At 40.4% G+C, this 13304-nt stretch overlaps 1 protein-coding gene across 1 annotated transcript in view; it reads right to left on the bottom strand.

Moving 5' to 3' along the window:
- ST6GALNAC5 (ST6 N-acetylgalactosaminide alpha-2,6-sialyltransferase 5) overlaps positions 1–12973 on the bottom strand; it is a 67685-nt gene extending 54712 nt beyond the window's left edge. Inside the window, exons 1-2 of the mRNA XM_030455405.1 lie at positions 12852–12973; positions 11950–12177 (exon numbers count right to left, since the gene is read on the bottom strand). Of these exons, the coding sequence (XP_030311265.1) occupies positions 11950–12177; positions 12852–12917 (294 nt within the window). The 5' untranslated portion in view covers positions 12918–12973. The remainder of the gene's footprint in view (positions 1–11949; positions 12178–12851) is intronic.
- Between the last annotated feature and the right edge of the window lie 331 nt (positions 12974–13304).

Raw genomic sequence — 13304 nt, forward strand, 5'->3', positions numbered from 1 at the left:
CACTTGGACACCGCCACAGTCTATAGAAGGATCTAACCAGACTGACAGCTAAAGATTAACAGTCCTGCCATACCAACAGCCTTGACAAAGGAGCTTAACTTAATCCTTAAGGCAGTATAAGATGTCTTATATGTATTACTGCATAGGAGCACAACTTTAATAAACATAGTGCAATGTAATTTGCAGTAGTTTTGCTGATGTACAGAGTATGAAATTTAAAAAAAAATTGACAGATCTATTTGTTTTCCAAGGGAAACAAAATGGAACTAGAAAACTTACTGTTTTTTAAAGATTATTTTAATTTTGAATTTCAAAGTCTTGGTGCTTTGCATAGACTGGAACATAAAAATGAAATTCCAATTAAAAAAAAAAAAAAGACAAACAGATACAACCTCATCATCTACAGCCAAGAGCCAGTGGCACTAAAACTTCAGCTAACTGGCTTACACAGCTGTTTTTACCTCTGATCTCAGTCACAAGGTTTTCATGCACTTCTGTGAACACCGCACTCAATTTTAAAGTCTTGAGAATTTAACCATGGGTCCTAGGACTTAACGTGACATGGCTCAGATTGCCTCTTGTAACTTTGATTATAATTAATCTTGGTTTTTATTTGCTATAGACTGTGAAAATTAAACAGCATACCTGAAAGTTCAAATGTTAGGGCAATAGTTGACTTGTTAAAACAATTTTTTTCCATGTTGCCGTACAAATCGTTCACACCATCTTCATAACACACTGAAAAATATCCCTAGGAGGTGGCATAATTATAAAAATAATTTCTGAGAAACTTTAATAAAGCTGATGCATCTTATCAATCAATTTATTCTCCATGTGTCTGGAAGCATTGATATTAGCATAATGGCTCTGTTTCTAGCACAAACTAAAATGCTTCTAAGGTGCTCCATCAGCAGCTTCACTGTATTCCGTAACAACGTGAAACCTCAAAGGTTTTTCAGGTCCCATGAATTGTCTCAAACCTAGATTTGACATGAAGATACTGCTATTACAGGGTATATGTGTATGTATGTATAAGATATGTTGCTATTCCATCTTGACAGCAGTGAGAGCTCTGATGGAAAGGCTGAGAGCCCAGGATGCTGCACATTCAGTCTTTCATGAGAGCAGAAACATGATCCCTCCATCTACAAGTGGGTAACAACCTGTTCAAAGCTTCAAATCATCACAGCTGAGAGTGAAAGGTGAGTCTAAAGCCTCATTTTACTTTCCAGGCCAAAATGTCCACAGGCATAATTAAAGATACCCTGAAAACTGTTCTGTATTTCACAAACTGCTGCAGATCAAAAGGGATCACTGTGCTGGAAGAAATCAGACAAATTAACACCAGAGATACCCTCTTGGCCCTGATACCCCTCCTCCACATCTACCAGCTGCACAAAGTACCTCATTTATGCTCTTAAACCACTGGGGATGCACCAACACTACTCCTGAGAAAGAATATTGAGCATATCTATGACTACATTCATTGCTTTTTTGCACTGCTACCAAGATATGAAGCAGATGCAGCTAAAATGAAGAACTTAGCTCCAGCTCTGATTCTACTTGTTAAAACCCAGAGCTTCTGGCTATTCATAAAAATTAAAAGAGAAATCAAAATTAAATGTATTAATATGATCATTAGATATGGAAAGAGTAACATTAAGGCTCAGTAGTCTTACATGAGATAATTAAGATATTACTGAATAGCCTATCAGCAAAATTTCTTTATTGGCCAAAATTAGGATACAGTACTCAACACTTCCAGAGAAATACATATGGTATACCAGAAAACACAAATAAAACACAAACATCACAAATAAAATAAAAGAGAAATATCCATGTGAAGAGCAAAAAAATCCTTCTTTCTCAAACATGATTTTCTAAAGCAAAGCAAATAAGATCTTTTCTTGAGGAGCATGTGCCCTGTGAAAAGAGTTGATTTTATCATAAATGTTGACTAAATCATGCTTTCTGCACTTAATTTGGGGTCTCATTTCAAATTTCAAAATGAGATGACCAAAATTTAAGTAACAAGTGTCCTGTAAGGTACCGGAAGGTATTTAATACTTCTGACCGAACACTGAGAAGTGTGCAATTATACAATAAATCTGTAAGTTGTAGTCATATTCTCCAGTTGTTAGGTTGGAAATTTTTGGTGGTGTGGCAGAGTACTGAGTATCCTTCTCTGCAGCAAGCTTAGGAAAAGCTCAGAATATGGACAAGCAGGTTTTTTGCAAGGAGATGGAAGCAAATACTGACCATGCTCCTTACAACCAACCACAAGCAATCTCTGCCCATGCATCGAGAGTGTAGGACAGACAAGGTCCATGGTGTGAGCTGTATAATCACACTAAATACAACACTGAGCCCAAGATAATAAACCCTGCCTCTCAGTCAAGCTTGTTAGTTCTGGCTTAGCAACATGCTAACTGCAGCTACTCAGCTGCCAGAGCAGAGTCTGTGCATCTCCAACCTATCAAAGGGAGGGCAGAGCACACTCTCTGCTGGCAAAATCCCATACAGACATATGCTCAGACATCATGTCAGCTGGCACTCAGCAAGAGGGGGAAACACTGAAGTGCTGGTTATTATGTATAGTCCCTTTCAAGTCTCAGGCAGTTCTCATGGATAATGTGAGCAATATTATAACAAACTGTCTCAGTCTTCATGAGGCTCATGAAGCACTGTTAAGAACTGAAAGAAATCCAGAGCAGTGTCACAAAGAGAATCCGTAAGTAGATAAACAAATGGAAACAGCGGTGACTTTGCAATAGGTTGTTAAATTTGTAAAATGTATTTTGGGCAGTTATCAGTAATACCAATAGTGGCCATTTTATGGAATATGAGAGAAATATTCTAAACAAAATGCAAAATGTTTTATGTTTTGTTTCAAAAAAAGAGGACTTCACCTATCACTGTGTAGGCACAGGCAGATGAGCTGAGGAAGGACAAGTAGTATTAACTCCACATCACTCTGGCAGCTGTAAAAAGACCACTGTCTGTATTTTGAGATTTTATGTTCCTATTTTAGAGTCAACCAATATACTGAGATGTGTAAAACTAACCTTTTCACAGTAGCATTAGGAATAAAATGGAAAGCAACAAAATTTAGGAGCACATTTGTCATTATTCTAATCTCGAAGAATGAAATTTAGCCAACCATCTGAAGGACTAACCCAAAGATGCCACACTGAAAGCAAGACCAGAGCAGGGAAGGGACAACATAGACTGTAAAACAGCACACACTCCCTGTGAGCCTCTACACTACATAAAGCCTAAGGATAAGGATGGGAGAGCACTGCTTCTGTGCCTTTGGCCAAATGCTCTCCCGTAAGAACTATGGAAGTCTTGGAAATCACAATGATTTCTACATATGCCTTAGCTGCAGCCAAATGTTCAATCTTGGCAAATACAAGGTCTATGTAGTTTGGATAGCTGAAGAGCTATTTCCAATACCGTTTTAGTCTCTGGGACTACAACTGAGAATTGTCCAGAAATGTTCAGGGCATGTCTGTACCACCACTCCCCAGGTACCCCTGCAGCTTCAGGCTATCCCCACCATGAAGACCACAGAAAGCACAGTGCAGACCCAGCCCAACTCCAGAAGAAATGTACCTGTCAAAGGTTAGGATTCACTTACTCAGATACAGTGTGAGCATCCTGCTTTGGAATTCTAGCTAACGAGCCTGCCTTGAACTACACTACTTGGACTTAAGGACCCAGGCTCCTCTAGCTTTGGGATCTCTGCATCACACTTCATTAGCCCATAACCATGTGCTGCCTTCCTGTCAGTTGCCTCAATTATATATGCTGTGTCAAATACTTACGTTTCACACAAGTCACAAAGGTGAATTTCATTGAAACAGAATAAAAATGTCTATCCACAGAGAAGGTGAAAAAATTTAGAAGGTAATGAGCCTGAATATAACTCAGGTCACCATCTACAAAATACCACCTGGGAGAAAAGGTTTTAACCTTGCACAGGCAAACTGGTAAGAGTATGTGATGAATGCTGTCTCCAGAAGCCTATTTCTTAGCAAGCCATTTTTTAAACATACAATATTCCTTTACTTTCCTGTGCACAAAGCTTGATACAAATGTACATTTGCACAAACATGCACTGCTGAATTTTTCTTTTCCTTAGAGATAATGCTCAGAGTGATGCTCTGCTGAGTGTTATTACATCTGCTTTTATGACCTGCTATAGCTGAGAGCAAGATATATTCTAATTTCAAATGGTGCAACAGTATAAAGTTTATAGAATATTTTGTTTCTGCAATATTAATATCATGCCAATACCTGAGGATGCTAATAACATACTAAAAGCAAAACACAGTATTTTCTAAACAAAGATGCATATTCTAAATGTACTGACTTTACTGAGAAGCATTCTTCTCCTTTCCAGGTTATCTCTTACTAAACCATCCATTTTGCAATGGAATTTTTTCTACAGCTGCAAAGAATTCTTAACATGTTGTATTTGAAGAAAAAATACACATTGATATATTCTTGTTCTATGTTACTTACAACAGCGCATATTGAATCTGAATTAAGAAAACCTTATCTATGCTGTCTGTATACCACACAATCCCATTACCATTCTCTTTTCTTGGACAATGAGTTTGCACTAGTTCACTGTCACTGTGAAAAAATACTCCAGTAATGTATTAAATATATTGGTTTGTCTGCTCTATCTTATAAAATAACCCTATCTTATCCTGAATATTTCTTACAAGGTTCTGGTAAGACTCCTGTAAGAATTTTATTATTGCAAGTAACACATTGTGCTTCTCTTACATTGTACATCTCTCTGCACACAGTTCAGGCACTATCAGTGTTACCAGACTGCGTAACTTCAGTCCAAAGGTGGCAAATTCTTGATAGGAATGTGAACGTGTTTCTCGGCACCCAACTCTCTCATGTAACACCATCAAGCAGCATTTCAGAGATCCACTTCTCCATCTTTTGAGACCCCTTCCATCCACTAACTTTGTGATTTCTGTGATTTTGCACTTCTCTTGCAAATAGACTCTCTGAAGGAAGAGGGTTTCAGCTTTGCCTTGTCCCTTCACTTCCTATGTGACTCTTAACTGTATTTGGATATTTTCAGAATGACAGTGGTGAACAATGAATTGCAATTTCTGAATTGAAAACATGCACATACTTTTCCAGCTCAGAGCAAGCTTCAGTAATTAACTTGGTCTTAACACCTGAAGCTTTAACTATCAAAGCAAAATAGTGATGACTACTGGAGATTGCTTAGGAACGAGGTGAAAGAGAGCGAGGTGAAACATCATGATGCTTCATCTCACCTTCAAAGTAGCTTTTGTGCTGTCACATCTGCTTACATCAGCACCAAATGACTGCTGATTTGATCATAATTGCCATAATTAGAAGTTCAATTAATACACCGAGTTCCTTGTATCAATGCCACCTTAGAATCAAGGGTGTGCATACAGAGCATTACTGAATAATACAGGTTAAACTAGCAATGAAGGTCACCAGGAAAAGGAACTCAGTATCCACTTATGCCCCAGGACGAGCAGAAAGGGAAAATTTAAAGAACTCTATTGAGAGATATCCATCAGCTGTGAACAAAAATTACATTTCCTGTCATTGAAAATCTCATTTAGTTCAGACTTGCTTCCAGTAAGGATTAAAACTCTTCAGAGGAATACAACAGTGTCTTCACAGCAAGATGAAAACAGCCTAAAACACTCACAGTGAAAGACTATGTGCAAAAAGTGCACAATACAGTAACTTTAAATGGTTATCAAATATAATATATTTAAGCATATACTAGAAATATAAATGTGGTCATTGACTCTAACAATGAAAATAAAAAGAAAAAATATATAAGGGATTTTGTATAAGCGACAGAAAAATCTCACTAGCAGATGAAGTGTCACTGATTCCCTGCCTGGAAGTATTTTTCATACCCATCGAATGAAGAATTTTTCATGTTCACAAAAATAAGATAGGGAAGTAGACAATGGAAACACAGAGTAAACACTTATTAAAATATGATATGTGATAAAGCATGAAAGAGTATATTTACTCATTCTTCACTTTTCAGGAAAAAAAAAAAAAAAAGAAAAAAAATAACTTTGCCTTGGTCAGTTGTAAAAACAAGACAACATATTACGATCAATGTCATCATATCAGACACTGCTGTGAGGTGTGACTTTTTTTAAAATGTGAGAAAACCAAAACACAATTCTGCATTAACTATCTTGACCTAACCATCTACCTACTTCTTATGTTTGTACTGAAATCAATCATGAAGATTTTGTGATAACAGCCTCTAAAACAATTTTTTTGCTTCAGTTTCTATGAAAGAATAAAGCTACATCACAAAATGTCACAAATTACATGGGGTAAGATCTTCACCTGATATGAACACATGAACTTTCTCTGGTTTCAGTATAATGACAATGATTTTTTTCTCCTTTATCTTCTCAAGAACCAGAAAAATGTCATAACACAGATAGTTTGTGGTTTGGAAGATTTTTATGCATCACATAACATGAATGAATGTCATAACACCATGTATCAGATGCATACCAAACATCTTTCAGTTTTAAGGGACATCTGAATATTTAAGAGTGCCTGTACTCTTTTTAGACAATTCTTTTAAGCAACAGGTCCTGACCTCTTCCTGGAGTCACTACCTTTACTAGTTACATCTTTAACAGCACATATTTTAGAAAGAACTAGGTGATATTGGTAGCTGTAAAATGTGTTTTTATTATCCTAATAGCTAGCATTTATGTTCTCTCTCAAGCAGACACTGGAGTCAAAATTCTATATAAAAAATTGTCCAACTACAGAATATAGTCTTTTTCATAAAATAAATGCACAAACTGCACAGCTAATTGATACCAATACACAAGCATTTTGAAGTATTTCAAGATATTCTAAATAGGAACAGTGCCAGGCTAGGACAACTGGTTCTTTGCAGAAGTGCCAAGTAACCTGGAAGAAAACATACCACCATTTCCTATAATTTCTGTGGAGTATGTATTATATGCTAAGTATCACCATCTAGCACACAGAGAAGCTGCTAAAAAATTTAGAGAAGAGTCATCAAAATGAATGAATCCAATAATTAGGCTGAAAAAGCACACTACTGCAAAAAAGGCTGAAAAGCAAGAAAATATAATGCACAGCGTAGTGATAATTCAAATGTTGGGTAAATCTGGTAAAATAATTGTGTCTGCTCTGTGCATGTGGATATTCAGTTACATTCTCTGTCAGAACGCTAATTTTTTTTTTTTTTTACCCTGTCATTTATATGAGGGTTTTAATGAACCTGCAGTTTGTCAATGTAAAAGGAATTACAGTACCTCAAAATACAAGGTGGTTTTTGGATTCAGATCTTTCACAGATCTCAACAGAGCAGTGGGTCCCCCAAAAAGGTTATTCTAGAATAAAGTCTCCCCCTTGTGGATCTCTCACATAACAAAAGCTCCATCAATTACTTAATTGCATATTAAAGCCTGTGATCCTTCCTGTGTGGATAAGAATTTCAAAAGCAAATACAAGCATGTAGTGAAATCATAGTACATGGTTCCCATCAACTCAGTGGACTCCATCCCACCTCTGGCAATACAAGCTGTTTTGTTGTAAGATCTCATTTCTGTGATAAAATACTTTGGGAGACCCTAAAACCCTCAAAATATTTTAGTTCCTTCCTGTCTCCATGTAAATTGATTATGAAGTTGTTTTAGTGACCCTCCCATAAAACAGTCAGCCCAAAACTACCAAGAGTTTAACTATTTAGGTAAAAATTCCAATCACTTTCTATCTAATACTCAAGAATATAAAGCATGTCAAGATTCCCCTTATTTAAATGCACAAAGTTTACTACCTTAATAAAAATAGTTTCATCCCCAAATGACATTGTGTCCTAGAGATCAAGGTGCCAGAGCACTGTTTGGCAGAATGACTTCCTCAAACACTTCATTAACTACACTATTCTCTGATCTGCATTAATTTAAAGTGATCACAATGATTTTTTTGCATATGATAATTTTTATTATCATATATTAAGAAATATTTGTGGTCATGTAGATTATCAGGTTGCTCTCAGTGCTCTCTGAAGGTATTTAAATGTGGTTTTAATAAATCATAAATCCTGTCTGCAAGATTGATTTTGATTTTTACTTATTTTTCATTTTCCAAGAAACACAGTCCTTGATGGCTTGACATATTTTTCTACTATATACATGAAAAGCTTGTATTTTATTTGCAGTACCAACTGTTCAGTCAATACTGGGTAAAAATCTTTTTAAGTATCCAGAGACACCTCCTCATACTAAATTCAGAACAGTCATATAATGGTTAAGTATTTATTTCTTGCAAGTTCTAGAATACTACTAGGTTTCCTACTTTCATCAACAGTCTCTTATTTGTATGCAGTAATTGCTTTTAAAATATTAGCATTGTAATTTCTTGCTAGCACTATGATAAATCAACAGAAAGTCTTATCCCCATGCGTCCCCACAGAAGAGCATAATTCTGCTTCCCTTGACATCAGTGACAAAGCATCCTGAATTTCAGTATTACACTCAAAGAATTTGTGAAAGATGCCAGTTTGACAGCCAGGGACTCTCGTCCTTTCTAATTGCAGATCAGATGCAATAACTAAGCTGTGCTACTCTCTGACCATGCAGCTCTGTAGGAAGCAACAGCTCCTCAGAGTCACAGGCGTAGCTGCTACTTCTCCACTTCATTTAAGTCCTTGACTTCTCAATAGCAACTATCAGCAAATTATGCTTTCTGTTCCAAAGTGAGAGGCTTCAGGATATAAACATCTGGCTATTTGGAACAAAAAAAAACCCCTATCATTTATTCATTTCAAACATCCATCAACAACGACTGTCAACTGCTGTTAGTCTGGGACATGCAGAGGTGAAATGCCAAGAACCAATCTCTGAATCCACAGCAGTTCTGAATTTTGTGTTAAGAGTTCAGTTCAATAAAAACAAAGTTTGCACTGCTAAACTGTGAAAGGCAACTAAAGCAATGAACATGGGTCCTGATCTCTGCTGCCTGATTTAGGGAAAAAAGCAACAGGAAACAAAATGTCACAAATTTGACTAAGTGACAAGAGGCTTCTACAAAAAGCTCTTCAATCCAGTAAAAAGAACACCATGTATTTTAACTGTATTCTCAGAGACTGCCTTCTTGACAGGATGGATGAGGAACTACAATTCTTACTGAATACAATATAAAAGGAGGAAAATAATTGGTAATTACAATATTGCAAGCTATATTTCAAAATCAGTACTACTTTACTAAGTACTCTGATTTTCTGGCAGTCTCCACAGATGTGACCACCCAGCACTGCTAAATGAACTGTATTGCTAGTAGTACTAGGCATTTGTAATACCAGTTATTTCACAATGTAGACAATTGTTAAATATAATCCCAAAAGAATAACATCTATACGACTAATGCAGCTTCTGTATGTGTCAGTGCTCATATTGTAATGATGCATTACTAGCTTTAGTTCTTATCATATAGCTTCTACATATTTGTGCACGTCTTCTCATAAAATTCATCAGAATGGGTACAACACAACAAACATAAAACTAGGTTGTCCCATTAAAGTAAACTATAGGATGCAGAAACAAAGTAATTCTGAAGTGAAGAACATGTTTCAGCTCCTAGATCCAATGATCTTGACATTTAGTCTACTGCTAACTGACATTTATGCACAAAACATACCGTGGGAAATTAAGTAAACTGTATTGTGAACAATCTACCATTCATGTCATTTCACACTGTCATCTCTGTGTCATCAAAATAACTGCAAAATAACATTTAGCACTGCAGAAACCATTTCTACCTTACCTTTTCATGCCTACTGTCTTCACAGAACAGGTACTTTTCATCTTTCAGTCCTCCCTGTCTCCTCAAATATCACGCCCATCTCACAGCCACTTCAATTTTATCTTGCTCTCTTCTTGCAGCTCTCCTAATATTCCTCAAACCTCCCCAATTCCTTCATTTTCTCTCTCTTTGGTATGGACTTTCATGCTGCTTGCTATTCAGGCTGTTTTCTCTGCAGCGTCCCTTGTCCCACCCAAAATCCATGTTCTCTGACCATTTCTTAGTTCTTAGTTGCAAACTTCCTATTCTCATCATCATCTTTCTTCTTCCAAACCATTAATGCCTCTGATTTTCTCCCTTTTCCAGTTTTTATTCTGCAAGAAACCTATGTATTTTGAGATTGTAAATCTATGTTAAATAAATAGGTCTGTTAAATATATAGGTCTGTTAAAAGACTAAACTAAATACACAGTGAAGAGTCAAATCTGAGCCCTTTTTTCCCCCATCATTTCCTTATGGTAGTACAGTGTCCTCACTGCTCTATATATTACAGTGGGACAGTTCTCTGCATGAAAAGTTATTAAAGCTTCAGCAAAGTTACTAAAGCTTCAGTAAATTATTACAGTGAGGTATAAGCTATGTGAAATGAAATTCAGAAATGGAGTATTTGTGGATTTTGGGCCATATTAGAATATATTAAAAAGCCAGAGGATCAGCTTCCTCCAAAACACAGGGAAACTTTAAGACTGCCCTGGAAAGTAATAAACATAGAACAGTGATTTTAAGTATGCTCTATTACTGAGGAGTGTTTGTGAGACAGAAGAAAGCAATCCCAGGCATAAACAGTATCAGAAGGATACTCACATGTACATCCTAAAAGCCCATAGATACCTTTTCAATTATTAGTGCTTACAAAAACCATGTTCTTCTTGAACCTGACTGTATGCACAAAAGAATTATGAGGGAATACCTCATATTAAGGAGCCCTTTGGCCAAGCCTCTTTTTCTATACAGATGTTACTTTTGAGAATTTCCAGTAGAACCATGTAAGAAAGCAAATAAAGCCTACAAGGGACCACCATGAGCTATTTTTCTGTGTTAAGAGCCCTACAGATAACTCTTGTACAGACAGTGAAGCCAGAAAGAACAATAAGAATCTGTTGTATCAAAACAACTAATCTTCACACAGTACCTCTAAACTGAGCTCAGTAACTTGTTTGACAACGTCTTTTGGAAAGATGTCAATCTGGATGTGATAATGTGAGAAAGTAAAGAATCCACACTTCCCTTGCTTAATTTTTACAGGAAATTTTTACTGTGAGAAGTATACATACAAAACATTATCTAGGGTTTTGGCAGAGAGGGGCCTCTGGAGTTTCCAAGTAAATGCAACAAACTGAACACTGCACAAGAAGTAAAAGAATCAGCCTTCTGAAAAAATTTCTGAGGTTCAAGTATCTCTTTGGCATGGGTGTGCCACCTTGCTCACTTGATGTCATTACGCCTGTCCTGTGAGATATCAAAGCTTAGTCTGCCTTTCTCTAGTAAATGGGTATTACAGTCTGACAATCCAGACTGGTAATTCCTGGTTCAAGAGGAGGGACATAATTTTGTTCATCATTAGAGGTGCTGCCAATTTCTCAAAGGAAGACTACGGTTGACAACTTCTGCTTCCCGGGAGGAGGATGAAAAGGTCATTTGTGCAGGAGATACAGTTCTCCTCAGTTTTCTGAGACAAAGCATGCTAAGAATAAGCACCTATTGACTTTCTCTTCCAGTAACTAAACTTCCTTCTTTAACCCTTCTTGTTACAATCAGAAACACACAACTGCGGTGTACCTAGAGCATCCAACATCAGGAACAAAACACTTCACCCTCCATCTTCTAATGGTCAAGGAAAGAGAAAACCCACGCTCCACAAAGGCCTAAGTGCACGCTGGACACCAGGTCCCGTTAATCCATGCACTCATGGCAGACAGAAACACAGCGGCGCCAGCCTGGGCACCGCTGCAGCCAGGGCAGGAGGGAGAGCTCTGCAGGAAGGGGGGCGGGTGGTGCCACCCCGGGAGGACAGGACAGGCCAGCGCGGGGTCCTCGAGACCGGAGGCTCACCTTGTGCTCCAGGACGCTGATGTAGCCCTCCAGGAGGCCAGCCCCGACGGGGAGCGCCGGGCGGTGCTGGCCGCGTCCCGGCGGGCTGCTGGGCACCGCCGCCACCTGCTGCTGCTGCTGCTGCTGCTGCCGCCGCGGCTCCGGGTGGCCCCCGCCAATGCCGCCGTACATGAGCAACAAGCTGGTGCACATGGTGGTGAGCGCCAAGCAGACGGCCAGCCCGTGGCGCTGCGGGGGGCAGAGAGAGAAGCGTCTCAGCGCTGCGGGGCAGCGGGATCCCCCCCCGCCGCCGGGCCCCGGGGGGCACGCAGCTCCCCGCCCACGCACTCGCGGCGCCCTCAAGTTTCACGCCGCCGGAGACCCGGCAAAAGTGCGAGGGGAGAAGCGGGGAAACCCCTCCTTCCTCCTCCCGGCCCCACGCCAGCTCGCCCCCCTCCCTCCGTCCTTCTTCCCCCAGCTCTGCTTCCATGCCTATTCTCCCCCCTCCGTGCCTGGTTCCCCCGTGCCCCTCATTCCCATGAAGCCGCCCTCTGGGCACCTCGTTCCTGCGTTAAACGAGTGTTGGGGATTGTAGAGCTCGTGCTTCCCCCCGACACCCCCCTCCACGCAGCTACCTTCAGCCTTGTCCTTTAAGCAGATCGGCTTTTTATACGCTCTTTAAAACGCACACACACACAAAAATCCCCAACCCACGAGCAACACGAATAAAAGAAAGAAGGCGGAAAGTTCTTCGCCGCCGCCACCGGGGTCTTGTTCGCCTCCGCGCGATCCCGGCGAGCCGCAGGGACGCAGCCCGGAGAAGGCTGGAGCGTGTGATGGGTGCTCGGGGCAGCCCCGCTCCGCGCCGCTCCTCTCCTCCCCGCCGCCGGAGCCGGGATGAGCAGTGCCAACAATGCACTTACCATCAGGGTCTTCATTTTGTGCGCCTCCCGGCCGCCAGTCCTCCCGCTCCCCGCTAGGCTCGGCATGGCGGGGAAGCCGCAGACATGGCTCGGCCAGGGAAGCGCCGCCGTGACGGGGATTAGGGGGGAATTACACCCGACCGGACCCTCTGAGCCTGCCAGAGCCGGGTCCTCCGCTGCCCCGCCTGCCTCCGCCCCCGCCTCCGCCTCCTCCTGCCGGCGCAGCGGCGGCTCCAGGGCAGGTGGAAGTTAACTTCTGATTCCCCCCCCCCTCGGCTCCGCGGCGCTGGGGAGTGGGGGAGAGGCGGGGATCACCGCGGCGGGCACCGCGCCCCAGCGGGCAGCGGGAGCGCAGGCGGCGGCTCCATCCCTCGACCCAGGCTTATGTCCTGCTTGTAGCACCGGGGCACCACCCTCACATTACATTGTTTGGTTTTTTTTCCCTAGTGAAAA

This window comes from Calypte anna, chromosome 8 (assembly GCF_003957555.1).
Source record: "Calypte anna isolate BGI_N300 chromosome 8, bCalAnn1_v1.p, whole genome shotgun sequence".
Classification (NCBI taxonomy): Eukaryota; Metazoa; Chordata; class Aves; order Apodiformes; family Trochilidae; genus Calypte; species Calypte anna.